This window comes from Furipterus horrens, unplaced genomic scaffold (assembly GCF_987537825.1).
Source record: "Furipterus horrens unplaced genomic scaffold, mFurHor1.1.pri manual_scaffold_6, whole genome shotgun sequence".
NCBI classification, from domain to species: Eukaryota; Metazoa; Chordata; class Mammalia; order Chiroptera; family Furipteridae; genus Furipterus; species Furipterus horrens.
The window spans coordinates 133,190,449-133,208,946 of record NW_028327176.1 but is presented as its reverse complement, the minus strand read 5'-3'; the positions used below and the strand labels follow the sequence as shown (position 1 = coordinate 133,208,946).

Sequence of the window (18,498 nt, the reverse complement as noted above, 5' to 3'; positions counted from 1 at the left end):
TTGTTTAAAATGTTTTATTTATCTTTAGAGAGAAGGGAAGGAGAAAGAAAGGGAGAGAAACATTGACGTGCGAGAGAAACACTGATCAGTTTCCTCTCGCACGCCCCCAACCAGGGACCTGGCCCACAAGCCACGTATGTGTCCTGACTGGGAATCAAATCGGCAACCTTTTGGTTTGCGGGACAATGCTCAACCCACTGGGCCACACCAGTCAGAGCCAAAACATTTTCTTGTAAGTTATACTGGATCTTGTGATGTCATGCAAATCTTCCTCCTCAAAATCTGTTGGGTAAATTTTCACCTGATTAAAATGTCAGCATTTTCAGAATTATGCATTTGAGAGAGAGGGTTTAGCGCATCTCAGCTACAGCTTTTCCAGAAAGACACTCTTGTCTAGGCACAGCAGGTGTGTTTATATGCATGACTACTTGATTTGATTTCACAAGGGGTTTTTTCTTGCTTTTGATTTATGTTATTTTGTACATCCTGAATTTTAGCATTTAGGCTTATACATCATTCCGTTTCTTAGTGGCTCATTTAATTTGAACTTTTGAACTTCAGATGAACCTGGACGGAGGTTTTAAATGTGTAATGAAACCTAAAACTAAGCAAGCTTTCCCTGGTTTCGGTTTAATTATTGAAGTCTTCATAACTTCAGGGCATAGGAAACATGTGTCTGGCACATTTTAGAAATCAGTGATTTTTTTTTAAAGGCAAGTCTGCTATGTACACATTAATTAACACCTTGGGCATAATTATTCTGCAGTTGCAAAACTAGAAATCCTCAAGAATCCTTTCTTGTGCCACTTCCCAGGTCCTAATTTTCCTTCTGCACCTTAGTCCTTAGTTTAGCAAGTTCCTCTTCTAAACTTTTAATATGTTCCTTCAGTGTGGCCTTGTCTTGCTGGGCTCTCTGACTTGCTTGGCTTCGTGCTTCTTCAATCTTTCTTTCATACCACTTTTCCATTTGGGTAGCAACAGCCTCAAAAAAGTACTGTGTAATCTCCAGAGCTTGGGAGGTGTCTCGAATGTGAGGGGCAGTCTGCTCGCTGCCTGCTGGTGGTGCTGGGTGCCCGCAGGTGGTGCTGGGTGCTGGGTGCTGGGCCCGATGCCTTGTCTGCCCACTTTTCCCAGACTTCTTGGTTTGTGTGCCTCTGTGGACACAGAGCCCAGCCTGATCACATCTGGCTGCCTCTTTCGAGGGTAGAGAGGCTGTCTGGACTCTGACATTCCTCAGCCGGGAGCCCGTGCAGTCGGAGGAAGACAGCTCCTGCTGGAGTCTGTGGGTAGCAGTGGCGCTCAGGGCCTTTTCCTTAGGTCTAACCACCTGAGGGGAACTCTCAGAAGCTGCAACTGGGCCTGTGGTCACCACTGATTGATCCACACCTGGTTTTGGAAGACAAACACAAGTCAGAGCAAATCCACATTTACACAGTCACATGGCTGTCAGTTGACATTTGAGTCCTGAGAATCCTATAAACCATGGGTCCCCCACCCCCAGTCCATGGCCTATTAGGAACTGGGCCGCACAGCAGGAGGTGAGCAGCAGCCCAGTGAGCAAAGCTTCCCTTGTATTACCGCCTGAGCTCCACCTCTTGTCTCCCCACCCCCCAACTCTGTCTGTGGAAAAATTGTCTTCCATAAAACTGGTCCCTGGGGCCAAAAAGTTGGGACCGCTGCTATAAACCACCAGCTCTCCCAGTCACCAACCACAATTGAGCAACTTCTCTGCCCTTTCACCTCTCCCCTGATCATCACTGTGGCTTGTCAAGGCTTTCCTGGATACTGCTATGCTGATGGCATCTAAGCCAAAAAAGTTGCTGGCCTTTCCCTTAGCACGTCTCAATCTACCCTAGAAGGCTTTGGGTACCGTTTCCTGATTGCTAAGGATGACACCAAGTGTCTCAAGACTGAACTGGGCATTTACCAATGAGAATGAGTATCTCCATTTTCTGACTTCTGGGCCTTTCCACACCACAGCCCCCGTTACTGGTTCCTTGACCCAAGCCCTGATTTGGAAGTGCTCCAGGTCAAGCTCCATAACTAGTTGTAGCTTGAAAAGTTTGCCAAAGATTTTCCCCATTGTTATGAGCATAAAGAAGATAAAACCACAGTTCCAGAGATGGTCTGTGGTAACATGAAACACCTGACATATGAAAATCCCCCACGGAAGCTCAATTATTTACTAAGTATGTGAATGCCTTCAAAATTACACCAAGAGTAATCACTGTGACTCAGGTAAAGATGCTTTGCGGGAAGCATCTCTTATCTAGCACCTGAGGCAGCTGCAGTATATGGAGTGCACTTAATGAGGTTTTACAGAGCTGGACAAAGGTAAGAGGCCAATCACGGAGGAGAAAGGGGAAAGAAATACAAAGTCAAGGGTGATGCTGAGGAGAGAGATGTTTATTCAACATCTCTCCATCTTTGGGGTCCATCCTGACACCATCAACACTGTACCTGAAGCACTGCTATCAACAATCAAAAGCAATTTTTATTCATTCAAATATTTTTAAACACTTAGATAGGAGTGCTTTATTGTGATATAGGAACTGAGTATCCAGTAGTGAGCAAAACCTGGTCCTTGCCCCTACCAGTTTGCTCTGCAGTCCTTTTTTTCCACAGCCTATCATGTGGGCCACCTTTGGAGGTAGGGGAGACCAAGATTTGGGGTGTTTCATCACCTTTGGACAGAAGGGCTCACTCTCTGCATGTGGGTTACCTGTAGAGGACTCGCAAGTAGATGGTGTGGATTTAGCCCTAGAGGCCCTAGACTCTCCAGAAAGCTTCAGTTCCAGATTCTGAATCTTTAACATGCACCAGGTTTTTAATTCATCCACCAAGGACAGCTAAAAAAAAAAAACACACACACACACACACAAAATAACCAGGTGAATTTAATACATGGTGTTATGAATTAAAACATCAAGAATGGACTTTTAAATTATGATAGTTGAGGATACCATCTTGACAAGCCCTGACGTTGTGGATTACCACTACCATAACCTTCCCCCACCTCCCCTCAAGCCACACAACCTTCTTGCCCTCTACAGACAAGGACTCGCCTGACACCCAGGCTGGTACTGTCCATAACCTTCATCAAGTCATTTAGGGCTACTTTAACTCAAACACCCAAAGTTTCCCAAGTCTTCCCAACTTCTACCCACTTAGGAGCATGAACTTTCATACACTCACAAATGCTCATTTTAGGTCTGTTGTCTTAACTAGACCACAAACCCTCAGGGCACGAACCAAATCTTATTCAATGGAGTAACAGCCCAATGAATACATGGCACATAGACATGATTCAGGACATACATGACATTTTCCCCAGCATGTTCTATAAACCTTTTAGTCTCCACCTACTGCCAGCATATTCAGCAACAAACATAAACTAAACTACAGGTTCTCTCCTATTAACTTCATTTCAGCGTTATGCAGATAACATGCTATGTAATGCGAACACTTTTAGGGGACCTCTGAGTTTTTGATGCTAGGTCTCAGCCTTTCAATAGCATGAAGTGTGGTGGTAAATCACCAGTTAGGGGCTGCCAGATACTGGTTTTCACCTGTCGTTTCTCTCCCTCATGCTTCTCTGTGTCTGAGTGCTGTTGCAGGCGGTTCAGGCATTCCGTTCTCTCTGCTGAGAGTCGCTCAACCATCAACTTGTCCAGGACACGCATCTAGGATTCAATGGGTAAAGAGTGCATGACTGAGATCATCTAAGGATGGACTCCTTTGCAGGGGACCTGGGGAACCAAACAGGGACCAGAGAGAAGGCAAGCAACCTCCACCGCTCATTCTATGCTATTTTCGTACAGTAGTCACAGAACTCTCATTTTTAGAATCCTAAGCAGGATTCCATTTAGACCAATGCTTCTTTTTCCCACTTGTTCAAGTCCCTAAGGGGTTTAAGAGACTATGAATATACTGTATATATAAAACTTGAGCCAATACTGACCTTGTAGGTAAAGGAGAATTTTTATAGGTCTCAGAACAGTATTTCCATGACTATGATCAAAAGGAAAAAGTATTTCTTCAAGTGTGGAGCTATTCTCCCCCTTTTAAATGTTAGCAGCTGCCTAAGAGGTAGTGAAAGAAGCTGAATACTAAGGGCTTTTATGCAGCTTTCCCAGTGAACAAACCCTCTGGGTGCGTCACTAAAATTAGTCAAAGCACGTGTGAAGAAATCTGTGGAAGGAGTTCAAAGGAACGGCTTCAGAGAAGAAATTGTCAGCCACCCTTCAATCACATGCCCTTCTGGGTCCCCTCTTCATCCTGACATTTACTGCAGGCCCTAACACCCAGAAGAGCTGAGCTCTGACAAGGTCTGAAGCAGGGAGAGGGGATGTTGTGATAGGGCCAGCCCATGAGGGCTCACTGCTCAGCTCCTCTCCTGTCAGAGGCCTACAAAACGTTTCACACTCAGATTTTGAAAAATTTTAAAAAGTAGAATCAGTTCTGGAGATGTGGGGAGTACCTTCTGTTTCGTCTCTTCAGCCCTCATGATTTTCTGTGAATTGCTCTCCTGTTTCCTACGGCTGGCCTGCTCTGCCACCTCATGATCCCCTGTACAGAGGGCTCTGCTGGAGCAACCACACTGATACCCAGCTTCGTTCCTGGCACACTGGACTGGTTCAGGCCAGAGCACTGGACTCACACTGGGCCACAGTCCTTTCCTTGCAATTTGGAATTAGGGCTAAGAGTCTATGCCCCAATCTGTCACCTTCCTTGAATCAAGGAAGGCCTTGAGACATCTCAGCACTCACCTGAAACATGCTTCTTTGGGCTTAGGCTAGCTGAAGTGGGTTTTCATTCACAAACAGTCTTAACCAATAGATTAGGGTTCCAAGAAAAGATTTCTTAAATGGACTTTCCACTAAAGGCAAACAGCAACTAAACCGTAGAAATGGTCACCCTCTTCACTTGTATGTAGGGTCTAAAGAACAAAGTTAATGAACAAATGAAATTCAAAGAGACAGATATATAGAACAGACTGAAGGTTGCCAGAGAGGGGAAGAGGGCTTTGGGGACTAGGAGAAAACATGAAGGGATTAAGAAGTACAAATTGGTAGTTACAGGATAGTCATGGAGATATAAAGTACAGCATAGGAAATACAGTCAATAATATTATAACTGAGTAAGGGGAAGGGTTTAGTAAAGAAACTAGTATAAATAACCCATGGACACGGACAATGGGGTGGGAACTGACTGTAGGAGAAGGGGTGGGCTGGGTGGGGGGTAGCAATGAGGGAAAAAGTGGGACAATTTTAATAGAAAAACAGAAGAAAAAAAAACAACCAAATTAAATAATAATAATAATAATATTGTAATAACTATGTATGATGCCAGGTGAGTACTAGGAATATTGGGGGGAACACTCTGTAAACTATATGACTGTCTAACCACTATGCTGTGCGCCTAAAACTAATAAAAAATAATATTGAATGTGAACTGTAACTGAAAAATAAAATTTTTGAAATTAAAAAATGTTCAACTTCATCGACAAACAAGGAAATAAAAAGTAAACAAATGCCCATAATCAATTCAGCAACAACTTTCAAGAAATGATAACATTAAATGATGGCAATGGATAGCGACAGAAACTCAGACACTGCTGGTAGAATATAAATTGGCGCAAACTTTTTCTTAAGTAGTTTGCCAAAAATTATCAAGAGCTGTAAACATATTCTTAACTTTGTACTCAGCTGTCCAAACTCTGAGCAAATACTCTGAGAAGCAATCAAAAGTCTGTGCCCATCCATGTTCATCATAGCATTATGTGGGTGAAAAATTATAAGCGACGTTAAGGTCTAACAAAAAGGATGGTTAAATAAACTATGTTGTGTTAATATGCTGGAATATGAAGCCAAGGACATGGGGAAAATGCTCATAATATAAAATTAAGGGGAAAAAGCCGGAATGGTACTTGTGGAACCTCCACACACAAGGAAATAGTATGTCACCATTATAAAGTGCACCACAGCTGAACATGTCTAAGACACCTTACTACATTTAAAAATAAGCTGCAAAAAAAAGCACAGCATTGCTCCTTTTTTGTTTAAAGGTCATAATCTTGTAGATTACTACCATAAAAGAGAAAACCTATGCGAAAATAGACCAAACCAAGAATAAAAGAGATCTCTGAGGAGTGTCAATATGAAAAATGTTCTGCAAGGTGAATTTTTTTTTCCAGTAAACATGTGTATTTTGTATGTTCTTTTTTAAAGGCTTTTTTTTTTAATTCAAAAATTACATCTATCATACATTTGTTATTAATTTACAAAGGGAAAAATGTACCTTTACAATGGCAAGATAGTGGTTACCAGCTTAGCCAAATGATCAAACTGAGCTTCATTAACAATGGGACTTCCTAACATGTGCCTCCTGATGTGATATAATTTGAAGTTAACATCATTATCTATGAAGTATTCTTGCCAAAAAATATTTAACCTGTACCTTAATAAACATCTAGACCAATGGTCCTCAAACTTCAGGCACACAAGCATTACCTAAAGGTATTGTTAAAACACAGATTGCTAGATCCCAACCCCCAAATTTTATTTACAATGCAATTAAATTCAGTATATCTGTATTGAGGCCTATAATTTTGCATTTTTTCCCCCCACAAGTCCCTAGATGATGCTGATGCCACTGGTCTGGAGATGACACTTTGAGAACCACTACTCTAGACCTAACTTTAAAGGTTACAGAAATACAGGGATAGAGGAACAAGTTAAATAAAACCAGAAAGAAACTATCAGAAAAATCCAGAGAGCTCTAGTCAAGATGGTAACTTAGATAAATGCAGTACTCACCTTCTTCAGAACCACATCAAAACTACAACTAAACTACAGAACAACCATCATTCAGAACCACCTGAAATCTGGCTGAATGGAAATCCTACAGCTAGGAAATTAAAGAAGCCACCACATGGAGTCTGAAGGAGGAAGAGATGTGGAACAAGTTGGTCCCACACGCACATGTGGCAGATAAAAATCCAGACGGATATCTCAGCTGCAGAGGGCCCCTCTGAGGAGTGAGGGGTCCCAGGCCCACACTAGGCCCCCCATCCCAGGGTTCCATCCCAGAAAGAGAAGTCATACAAGTCCAGGAAGCACAGAGTCCCAAACAAGATGGACCCAAAGAGGCCCATACCAAGACACATCATAAATAAAATGCCAAAGTTTAAATACAAAGAGAGACTCTTGAAAACAGCAAGAGAAAAGCAGTTAGTTACTTATAAGGGAGCTCTTATAACACTGTCAGCTGATTTCTCAACAGAAATGTTGCAGGCCAGAAGGAATTAGCAAGAAATATTCAAAGTGATGAAAGGCAAGGACCTACAACCAAGATTACATTAACCCAGCAAAGCTATCATTTAGAATCAAAGGACATATGAAGAGCTTCCCAGACCAAAAAAATCTAAAGGAGTTCATCACTATCAAACCAGTATTACACAAAATGTTAGAGTCTTCTTTAAGAAGAAAAAAGACTAAAAATAGAATAAAATAACAATACATACCTATCAACAATTGAATCTAAAAACCAAATAAATGAATAAGTAGAACAAAACCAGACAGATACAGAGAATATCTTGATGGTTGCTGGATGGGAGCAGGGTTGGGAGAATGAGTGAAAAGGTGAAGGGATTAAGAAGTACAGGTTAATAGTTACAGAATAGTCATAGGGATAGAAAGTACAGTATAGGAAATATAGTCAATAGTATTCTAATAACTATGTATGGTGTCAGATGGCTATGATATATATCATGATGATCACTTAGGAAGTTATATAATGTCTAATCACTGGGTGTACACATGAAACTAACATAATACTGTATGTGAACTGTAATTGAAAAATACAGTTCAAAAATACAGTGTAAAAAGAATGCAGAACCAAAAAGCATGTGCATTTGTCATTTTGATGGCTACTACCAGAATTTGAAGGGATACTCCAATTTATACTTCTATCTGCAATATATTGGAATCCCTGCTTTCCTACATCCTCATCCATATATTATGTCATCAAATTCTTTGATCTTTGACAATCTGAGAAGTAAAAAATACTATTGTATAACTCTAATTTGCATTTTTCTTAGAGCAAAATTAAACATTTCTTCCTATAGATATAACAGCAGTAAGATTTTGCCTTTTCTGTGAAGTTTTCACATGTGATACTTTAGGTAAAAAAAGATTTTTTGAAATTAAGATAAAAGGTTCTTTAACCAAGTATGAGTCAAATGTCCTTTGACTATGAAGAAGCAAAAGATAATTTTCATGAAGTCATTAGCCAATTTGCAGAAGTTAATGTTATTACTCATAAGAAATGTTATTACTCATTATTGAAATAGAACTAGTTGAGAATGGTACATGTTTTTTTTTTTTTTTTGCAAAAACCCATAACACCAGGAGAATCATAAGGAAAATATCAGATAAATCCAAATTGACAGACATTCTACAAAATAACTGACCAGTCCTCAAAACTGTCAAGGTCATCAAATAGGTCTGAGACACTATTACAGCTCAGAGGAGCTTAAGCAGAAAAGAAAACTAAAAAATATAATAGATTCTGGAACTGAAAAAGGATATTATGGAAAAAATAAGGAAATCTGAATAAAATATGGAGTCTAATTAATTTTAAAAAGTATCAATATTGTTTCATTAGTTGTGACAAATGTAGCATACTAATGTAAGATGTTAATAATAATAATAGGGCAAACTACATGCACGTTATGTGGGAACACTTTGTAATGTCTTTGTAGCTTTTCTGTAAATCTAACACTATTTTGAAATAGTTTATTTAAATATAAAAAGTAAAACTGAAGTTAGATAGAGGAGTGGATAGATGGGTAACTGTGTGAGAAAGCTGATAGAGCAAAACATTGCTGCTTAAATCAGTAATCCTGGACATGTTTGTTAAGTGTTCACTAAAATTTTTTCAATGTTGCTTTATTTTTGAAAACAATCATAATTAAATGTTGAGGAAAATATATTCATATTAAAAAAAGGAAAAAAAAAATCCAGAATACAGAACATCCTCTAAAACAACTGGCCTGGACTCTAAAAAGTCAATATTACAGGAGGAAACGAGAAGCTGAGAAGGAATCAGGGACTGTTCCAGATTAAGAGAGACCCCAGAGGTAACACAAGTTCATGAAAGATTCACTGGGTGCTGGGCTGGGACCAAAAATAAAAACCAGATTGAAAAAACACTACACAGTACACCTGAAATTAATACCAAATAATATTGAATGTAAACTCTAATTGAAAAATAAAATAAAACAAACAAACCGTTCTTGTCCCTCTCAGGAGCCCACCCTCACCCTCACCCCCCCAACCCCCGGCCCTTCCCCTCAGGCGCATTACCTCTGCCTTTCTCTCTCCTAAGCTCCAAGGGCCCCTCTTTTGCTTCTGTAACTTGTTTCCTGAGCCCACACGGCCCAGGTGGCTCACATGTACGACCTCTGTAACTTTCTAAATAAACTTTTTCTTATAATTTGAAAAAGGAAAAAACACAGCTATAGAAAAACCTTCTGGGAGAATTGAGAAAATCTGAACTGGATATTGTGCAGTTGTTATTAATTTTCTCAGATGTGATGATGGCTTTTTGTCATGAAGGTGAAAGTCCTTATTCTTAGTCTACACACTCTGGAACGGTCAGAGGTGTGGTGTCAGGACAGAGCAGCCAAATCAGCCAGTTCAGCAAGAGGCAAAAAGTGGAGAGAGACAAAGCAAATGCAGCAGCACCGAGCCGAGTGTAGGTGCAGGGCCCACAAGCATTCGTTATGCTATCCTTTCAACTTCTCTCTAGGCTTGAAAAATGTCGAAATAAAAAGTTGGGAAGAGGAATGTACTCTAGACATGACTGTTCTAATTCTGTTTGTAATAGGAAAGGGTATAGAGTACACAGACACACAAAAAGGCTGGAAGAAAACAAATCCAAATATTGATAGTGCTGTTTAGTCACAGTGGGCTTATAGGTGATTTACTTTCCTTCGTAACGTTCATATTTTTAAAAAATGCTCTGTAGTAGGTATATATTACTTTTATAAACAGAAGCAACTGAAACATGTTCTTTAAAAATTTAAGTAAACAGGCTTTAGCAAAATCCCATAATGAGGCCTCTTCCCTGTCAGCCAACTCACATACAAACTCAGGGCAGTTTGCAGAACAGAAGGGTGTGCTCAGGGGTCTCCCCCATCACGAGCACCTCAAAACGAGGAGACTGGGGGACCCACTCACTTGGTGCTGGGTCTTACTCTCCATGTGACCCAGCTTTGTGTTCATTTTATCCTGAACCAGTCCCAGCTCCGCTTTGATCTCCTCCACAGTCGCTTCCAGCTGATTCTCTAGCTTGTTGATCAGGGGTTCACACCGACAGCCATTTATTGGTGCCTAAGAAAGAAACAAAAAAGAAAATCAGTCCAACTCATTTGTTCATTCAGAACATCAGTTTTGAGGATCATACGCCAGTCAGTACAGCAGGTAGGACAGGTGATGGAGACAGACTCAGCCCTGTTGCAATTGGGGACTGTCCCACAGGCCAAGTGTTGGGTCCAGCAGGCACTAGGAAGAGTCAGAGAGGGCAATGTGGTCCCATGCTCAGGCTGCTTTCACCCACTCTGGGCCCTCGAGATAATCTAGTCACCTGGGGACGGTGCAGAAAGGTGTGTAACCACCCCTCTGCAGCCTGGGCCTAAGCAATAGGAGTGGACCTCACTGTTTAGGTGGGGTGGCCATCTGCCTTTGGCCCAAAGCTCAGACCTACTTAAGCCAATGCCTAAAGTGGATATTAACCCTTGGATGGGGTATTCAATGGACAACCTTGCTGCAGGCCCACGGTCCCACGTCCCGGCCGGGCTTGGCAGGTACCTGCATCACTTTCCCATCCTTGCCCCGGTACAGCGTGTAGAGCTGGTATGCTCTGAACTCGTGGGGAGGGGGAGGGGGTGAACATCGGTGCCTGGGCCTCTTTTTAGGGTGATTATGAGCATGCAAGTTCTTCTGGTGTCCAGGCTGTTGGTCTGCAGGTGGTGTGGGGTCAGAAAATGCTGACACCTGTGGGAGAGGAAGAGACAACACCCCTCAACACTGTGACAGCTGCAAGACTGACCCCCAGCCAGTGGCTCCCATCTCGCCCACTTTTGGGCAGAGAACCCTGCCATGCTTCGTCTCACAGCATTCTACTTCAAGCACCACATGTCCGAAGAAATCCATCAGCCCACCGACCTTGTGTCTGATGTTTAATTTCTGTGCTCTGGCTCCAAACCAGCCAGCCAAGTGAGGTAGCTTTTAAGCTGCCAGGCATGATGCTATCCCAGGGCCCTCTGCCACCAGCTACCCAGCCCTCTCTTGGCTGCTTTCACGTGCCTCCTGACCTTGGGCCTTGACTTTCTCCGCCTGTTGTCCTTCGCTTGGGGCTCTGGGGAGGCCGACAGGAAATCTTCTCTGGCCTCTTCTTTTCTGGGTGCAGCCTGATCACTGCTAGGGGTGTCTCCTGCTGAGACACTTCCCTACAGAGAAAGAAACCCCAGAAACCTTTTCTACTTGCCCCATTGGCCTTTTGTAATCATGGTATAAAATCCTGTTTGCAAGACTCCATCTACCACAGGACCCATGAGAACCTTTCTCAGTGACAAATTTCAGCCACGGGGGTGCTGCCTGGTGGTCTTAGCTAAACATGTACATATTTCCCAGTCAGTTGAATATTTGACTTTTACTTTATTTATTAAGTGCCAAACTAAATATAATCTTGGGGCTAATTACACATGAATTTCAGGAACCTATCATACATAAAACACCTCAGCATTAGAGATTTCTGGTCTTCTGTAGTTCAACAAAAAAACCACTCCACTCATTTTTTGAACTTGGACCCTAACAATTCATAGCAGAGAACCCTCTGAAATGGGAAACAAAAACAAAAACAAAACATGTTTCTGGTCCTTGTGAGAACTTTTATAAATTAATATGTACAATTCACACACAGGAACATAATCAGAGTTACAATGTCTTAACCCTGGAAATCGATGAGAGGATTGGAAACGGCAGGCAGAGAATAAGTACTTGGTATAAAACGTTAAGCGCCCCAAGTTCTCTCTATGTCCTAGTCCTCTGCCTTCTGGGAGCGCTGAAGAAGCATGTTTCATTCCAGGGTGGCGAGGACAGTAGTGCAAGCTGTGCACTGTACACCGGCACCTAGCCCAGGGGTCGGTGGGGCGTGGGGAGCTGAAATCCAGCTCAGGCTCTAGTCACGTGTGCCCCATGCCCAGCGCTCTGCCCAGGACATGTCTCTCCCAACCCACACAGCTGCCGTCTGTTCCTTGGGTGAAATGAGAGGAAGCAACCTGTGCCCTGGTTCTCAAAAGGTAACCCCATCAGAATCATCAGGAGCACCTATTCACATACTGAGCGCTGGGCCCCACCCCAGTTTCTGTGCCAGTGGGTCAGAGGTGAGGTCCCCAAATTTGCATTTCTAACGAGGTCCCAGATGGCACCGTGGACACCACACTCTACACAATTATGGGCACAGTGTCTGAGAAGCAGCACTGTCCACATGGTATGGAAAAGCCATACACGGGCTGGAAACAAGAACCACACAAGGGTGCTGGGAAAGGTGGGTGAGACACACACAGGCACACAATCTGCGACCCGGGAGGGGTGGCAGACACGGAGCCAAAGGGAACAGACTGGCAACAGTTTGAAGGACCCTGTGAAAGGAAGAGACAGAGAGGGCATGGCAGCCGCCAGATGAACCCAAAGGAGGCAGGGAGGTCATTCCCACCCTCTGAGAGCAGGCGCAGCTGAGGAGGGACAGGAGGGCTACCCCCCACCTTGCTTTGCGCCACCTCATCTCTTGGCACAGACTGAGCTCTCCTCTCTTCCTTGAGCCTCTCTCTCTTTTTCCTCAGACTTCGTCCACGACTGAAGCGCAAGACCTGAAGGAGGCAAGAGGCATCATTACAAACTGGCGCAGCAATGGCATGCGAGTATTCCTTGGACCTGGCGCGCTGATCTAACGGAACTTCCAGCCTAGCAGAAGAGACCAAGTATTCACATCAAGCACCTCAGACCACCTGCAATGCCCATCTGGTCTTGTGCTGGGCACTGTACAGACACAGAGAAGGACACTGTCCCTGACCTCAAGGTGCTGACAGTCTATGACAATAGGCATTTATGTGCCAGGGCTAGGCCACCACGGAGGTGTGTGAAGGCTGTGCACTGCTTAACTCCAGAGAGCGCCATTCACACAAACTACAGGCTAGGACATGAATGGCGTGCCCTGGTGCTATGCAATGCGGCTGACCTATGCCAGGCACAACCTCACTCACTGTCTGGCACACTGGGCCCGAACTAGCCCCTCAGGTGTTCCCCTGGTCAAACCATACCCAAGTCATGTACAATTTAATTTAAAATGATCAAGGTGCATCTATGATCTGTGGCACCAACCATGGGGCAGGAATCTTGTCCCCAAAAGGGAGCATTTGGTCTGCCCCTTTAGAGTGCCGAGAGGTGGAATGGGCACAGGCAAGTACACGTGGGGGGTGGGGGGGTCGACAGATGCTGGGTGGGACCCAGCAGCTAGCTGTAGGGTCTTTGGGCAAGTTAGCTCACACCTCTGTGCTCTGTCTTCTGAAATGGAAACACAGGAAGAGTTGCTGGGATTTACCCAGACAAAGGAGGTGGCTGGTGCACCTTGGACCCTGAACCCATCAGCCACCTCCCTGCCCACCTTGGCAACTTAGAGCTGAAGTAGCAGAGGCTGTTCAGCCAGAGCACAGATCTTTGAGCTGCTGGAAACCTTCACTGGCTCAGCTCCACACCCTGCCCCCTGGTCCCTGCTCCCACTTCCAGGGTTCACCCCTTTCACCACAGAGGTCCAGAAAGCAAAACACTTTTCAAGGCCACACCATTTTTCTGCAATAAAACATTTTATTGCCCTCTTATATAAATAGATAAGGGCTCTCTGAAGTTCAGCACAGTATTGTCCATCTCAGATTCAGACTTTCTTCTCATGTTCATTATATTCGAGTGACACCGTTACAATAAAAAGAGCCTCCATGGGCAGTGGGTACCACATCAAGGGAAAATCCCTGACAATATCTGCTTGTGAATACACCTGATTTTTACACCCTATTCTAATCACCTAAGCCAGCAGTTCTGAAAGTCTAGGGACTCCTGGGTCCATGAGATTAAAACTGTTTGTCTAATATTAAGACAACGTGGGACTTTTTCACTCTCATTCACTCATGAGTGTACAGTGGCATTTACTAGGGGCTGCATTTGTGATATTGCAATAGATTGCATGCAGAAATGGATGAATCCTGCTATCTGCTGAGTAAGACAGTATGGAGACCTGCAAAAAAATGTAAAACAATGCTGCTCTTCTCAATTTTTGTTCCAAAAAATATTTTTTTCACAAACAATGCTATTTCTATTTACACAAAATGGACTTGTAATTTTTTTTTATTAAAAATTTTATTTATTTATTTTTAGAGAGAGAGGAAGAAAAAGAGGGAGAGAAAGAAACATCAGTGTGTGGTTACCTCTTGCATGCCCCCAACTGGGGACCTGGCCCGCAACCCAGGCATGTGCCCTGACTGGGAATTGAACCAGCAACCCTTTGGTTTGCAGGCTGGTGCTCAGCCCACTTAGCCACAACAGCCAGGGCTAGTCTTGTAATTTTTAAATTAATAAACATCTTTAACATTTCTCAAGATTAATTTTAAATATGGTAACTACTAATGGATAAAATTCACATAAACAAAGCTCCTTGTGAGCCTCCAAAGTATTTTAAAATGTAAAAGGGTCCTCAAACCAAAGGTCAGAGAACCACTGTCCTGAGACATTTTTAAAGCTAAATTTAGACTTAGGAGAAAGTCAAGTCTGACAGAAGAAGTGACTAGTGCCCATCGATAATCCAACTGATGGACTCTTACACAGGATGCAGTACCACGATCAGCCTGAAATTCACCTTCAGAAACACTTTGGAGCCATGTCAATCAAAAAGGAGAAGTGACACTCAGGCAACCCAGACCCTCTACAGATCGTGTTACTAGCCAGTGAAAAACCACACATTTACCAAATGAAAATCATTAATCTTTTCCAATTCACAGAAAGCAGGGACTATTGATCTTGAAGCTTCAGAAAGAAATATCCTTAGTATTGCCGTGTGCTGTGAACTATCAAAATCGATGCTCTACAGAACCAAGGCAAAGGGATTTCTTATTTCAGACAAACGAACAGTAAGACTATTTCTATAATTATAAAATAATAGAACAGACACATAATTTTATGTATATTCCAAAGTTCCTTCTTTATGTTGAGAATAGGGTTTAGCATGTCCCATTATATAAAATAAATTTTCATAAAATGTTATCCTATTTGCTATTTAATATGGGGGTGGAAAAACTTGCCTTAGGTCATTTTTTGATGGAAACACTAAGGAGACTCACATAGGAAAACTGTCACCCATCAAGCTTCCCCGTGAATTAAGATCCTTGGGCTCTGGAGGACAAACAACAGGTGGGGTCAAAGGCCCAGCTGTCTCTGTGTGTCTGGGATCCTCCCCCCCATAAGACTTGATGATCTTCATATGGTGAGCACGTGGCGAAATGTCCATCAAAATGCCCAATGCTGAAATGCCAGGTGGCATTTACACAGCACACTGTCCTTTTTGATCCATGAGAGATTAGCACTTTTCACTCTGGGTTCATGGATTGATTCCACTGATGATTTCTCTGTAAATAACTGGGGAGGGGTGGAGCCTTTTCCCAAAAAAGCACTGACTTGCACCTATCAGGGGCTCTATGGACTTTCAGAGACCACTGAGAAGGACCAACTCCTTGGTCAATTTCACGAAAGACAAAAATCTTAACCACTGCCAGCAACTGCTTGTAACAGGCAAGTTTTTAAAACCTGAATGAAATCAAGGCCATGCAGAAGCCAGGGCTGGCTGGAGCCAAGCTGTGAGGCAGCGGGGCTGTGTCCGGGATCTTCCTGTGGCTCCCTGACACTTTGCCTTCTTATAACAGTAGCCAGAATAAGGTGAAAAGCAAATCAGTATTTACTGTAATGTGACACAGAACAGCCCCAAGAGGAAAATAACCTCACTGTCCTACATTAAGGAAATTGTTTAACAAAACATAGACAGCAATACAGAAGAATACTATTATGATGAATAATTGTGATGACTGCAGAACATTGTCTTATTATAGTTAGACTAAAGGGCAGACTACAAGAGGGTGTGCACATTATAGGCACAATTATACATAAATTATGTGTCAGTGGAAAGTAATATGAAGAAACAAGTTATCTCAGGGTGCTGAAATGATGCCTCGCTTACAAATTATCACTCAACTCAAATGACGAGTCATCTGTTTTTTTAAATTGTTGACTGAAATACCATTATTCAATTTAAAAAAGGAAGAAAACTATACTGTACTTACCTGCCTCTTAGTGGACATTTACTGCTTTGCTTAGAATGGGCCACTCCCTCCCACCTTTCCCTAGAAAATGCCCCTTGACCACACGGTCAAATGGGTGCAGCCACCTTAAAGCCTCTGTCACACTTGTTCTGGGCACTTGCCCCAAGCTTTCTTGTGATGTTTTAAACTGGAACTTTTTCCTAGCTTAGCACCTGGGGCGTTATACTCTGGGAAGCTGGTAATGACAAAATGGGCCTGATGCCTCTGGCTCTGCTTATCCTGGAGGCCCACAGGGAGTCCCATGTTTCCCACTGCCTGGTAGTAAACCTGTCGGTTCCCTAGTTAGTAAGTTAATTTGAATTGGCTTCAGTAGGTTGCAACCAAAGAGTCTCAATGACTTTGAAGCCCCACATCATCAATATAATAGAAAATGCAAGAAATCCTACCTGGGGAGCTTTAGTGAGGAGAAGAGCAACTTCTGGGTTATTGTGGCAGCGGGCGGTCTCCAGCGGGGTCTGGCCTGCCTAAGGAAAGGCACAGGGGAGGACAAGTAAGCGCTGGCCATCAAGCCTGCATGCAGTCACACCAGCACTACACGTGCTCAACAAAACAAATATATGGTGTGGCCCTGCGCTTCAGCCTCTCCCCAACAAAGAAGCCAAGTTACACCTGAGGACCCAGCGAGAGAGGGTAAGTGCTGACCAAGCGAGCACTGAGTGCTCCAGGGGCAAAGCTCGGGGCCACTGTCCACCAAGGAATGCTTTCTGGACAGAGATGAGGGAAGGTAAAAATCACACAGGGCCCAGGTGGAACATTTCAGTTGAGGAAACTCAAAGGATCATAAAATCCAGCAAAGCAATGTATTTTCCCTGGAGAACAAGGGAGAAGACACTGGAAAGGACAGATGAGGGCCCAGACAGAGTCTCAGGAGCTGGATTAGAAAACCAATTAGGATGCTATGGCCATCATGGAGGCGCTAGAGAGATTAAGCCAAACACCAAGAGTTGCTAACACTGTGATCCAAAGGATGGGAAAAGTGTTCAAGGCATCATGGGAGAGGTACCATAAGATACTACCCAATACATGTATGAGAACTGTGAGGAGAAAGGGGTAAAGTAGACATGGGAGCCTTGACTCCCCAGACACTCACAAAACTATTCCAACTCCTATGAATCTATGATATTTCAGGAGGGCAAAGACCACACAGCAGCATTGAAAAATGGGTGTCTGAGCTGGTGGCTGCTATAGGGTCTGAAAGAGAGAAAGAGGAGGGTCAAGGAAGAAGAAATGAGATATTGAGAGAGAAGGTAGACTGAGATAAGGCCATTTTGGAGTGAAAAGTTAAAAGTTTTGAGGATGATTAAGCTGATGACTATGTGGCCATATTTTGAGGACCATATCTGTACACAGTAACATCTACTTGTTTGCTTAGTCATCCCTGACCTTTTTTCTCACACCAGCATGTGCTCTCTTCAGCTAGGAACCTATAAAGTTAGCCCTCAGGGCTTGTTCACTCTTGGGGCTGCTAAGAGCTACGTCTCAGGCCTCCTCAAGTCTACCCGGAGGGCCCCAGGTATGTGCCCTCAGAGTCAGCAGGAGGTGATGTAGGAATAGCATGCCTCAATCTGTAAAGGGGTGGAAAGGACTTAAGAAACCATTGCTGCCACTCAACTTACATTATTCACAATGGTCCCATCTGCTCCAGCCTCCAGTAAGATTTTAACCACCTTCTTGTGATTTAGGGAAGCAGCCACATGAAGTGCTGTGTCTCCAGCCTGAAATTAACCAGAAGAAAGCCTGCTAAACCCCATCGAATCCTGGCCTGCGGCCCTCCAGCTCTTCGTTCCATTGCCTGGCAGTGGCTTTCCAAAGTCAATCTAAGATTTACTGAAGACTGCTAGAAGGCCCTTTGCTCAAATGTATGTGGTTCTTTTTAAGGATCATGGAATTAAATGAGCTAGGCACAAATGCCATGTTTCTTTCTGACTGAAGATACCAGAAATCACAGGATTTGGTGCAGGGGGGCAAACAATGCTTGGGCTGGGATTGCTGAGCATGGTCAGACATGCGTC

General features: G+C 43.4%; 1 protein-coding gene across 1 annotated transcript in view; it reads right to left on the bottom strand.

Moving 5' to 3' along the window:
• ANKRD6 (ankyrin repeat domain 6) overlaps nt 1-18,498 on the bottom strand; it is a 33,113-nt gene continuing 14,615 nt past the window's right edge. Inside the window, exons 6-14 of the mRNA XM_090279671.1 lie at nt 18,103-18,201; nt 16,873-16,950; nt 12,833-12,937; nt 11,381-11,515; nt 10,875-11,060; nt 10,245-10,397; nt 3,570-3,683; nt 2,723-2,849; nt 1-1,386 (exon numbers count right to left, since the gene is read on the bottom strand). Of these exons, the coding sequence (XP_090135797.1) occupies nt 818-1,386; nt 2,723-2,849; nt 3,570-3,683; nt 10,245-10,397; nt 10,875-11,060; nt 11,381-11,515; nt 12,833-12,937; nt 16,873-16,950; nt 18,103-18,201 (1,566 nt within the window). The 3' untranslated portion in view covers nt 1-817. The remainder of the gene's footprint in view (nt 1,387-2,722; nt 2,850-3,569; nt 3,684-10,244; nt 10,398-10,874; nt 11,061-11,380; nt 11,516-12,832; nt 12,938-16,872; nt 16,951-18,102; nt 18,202-18,498) is intronic.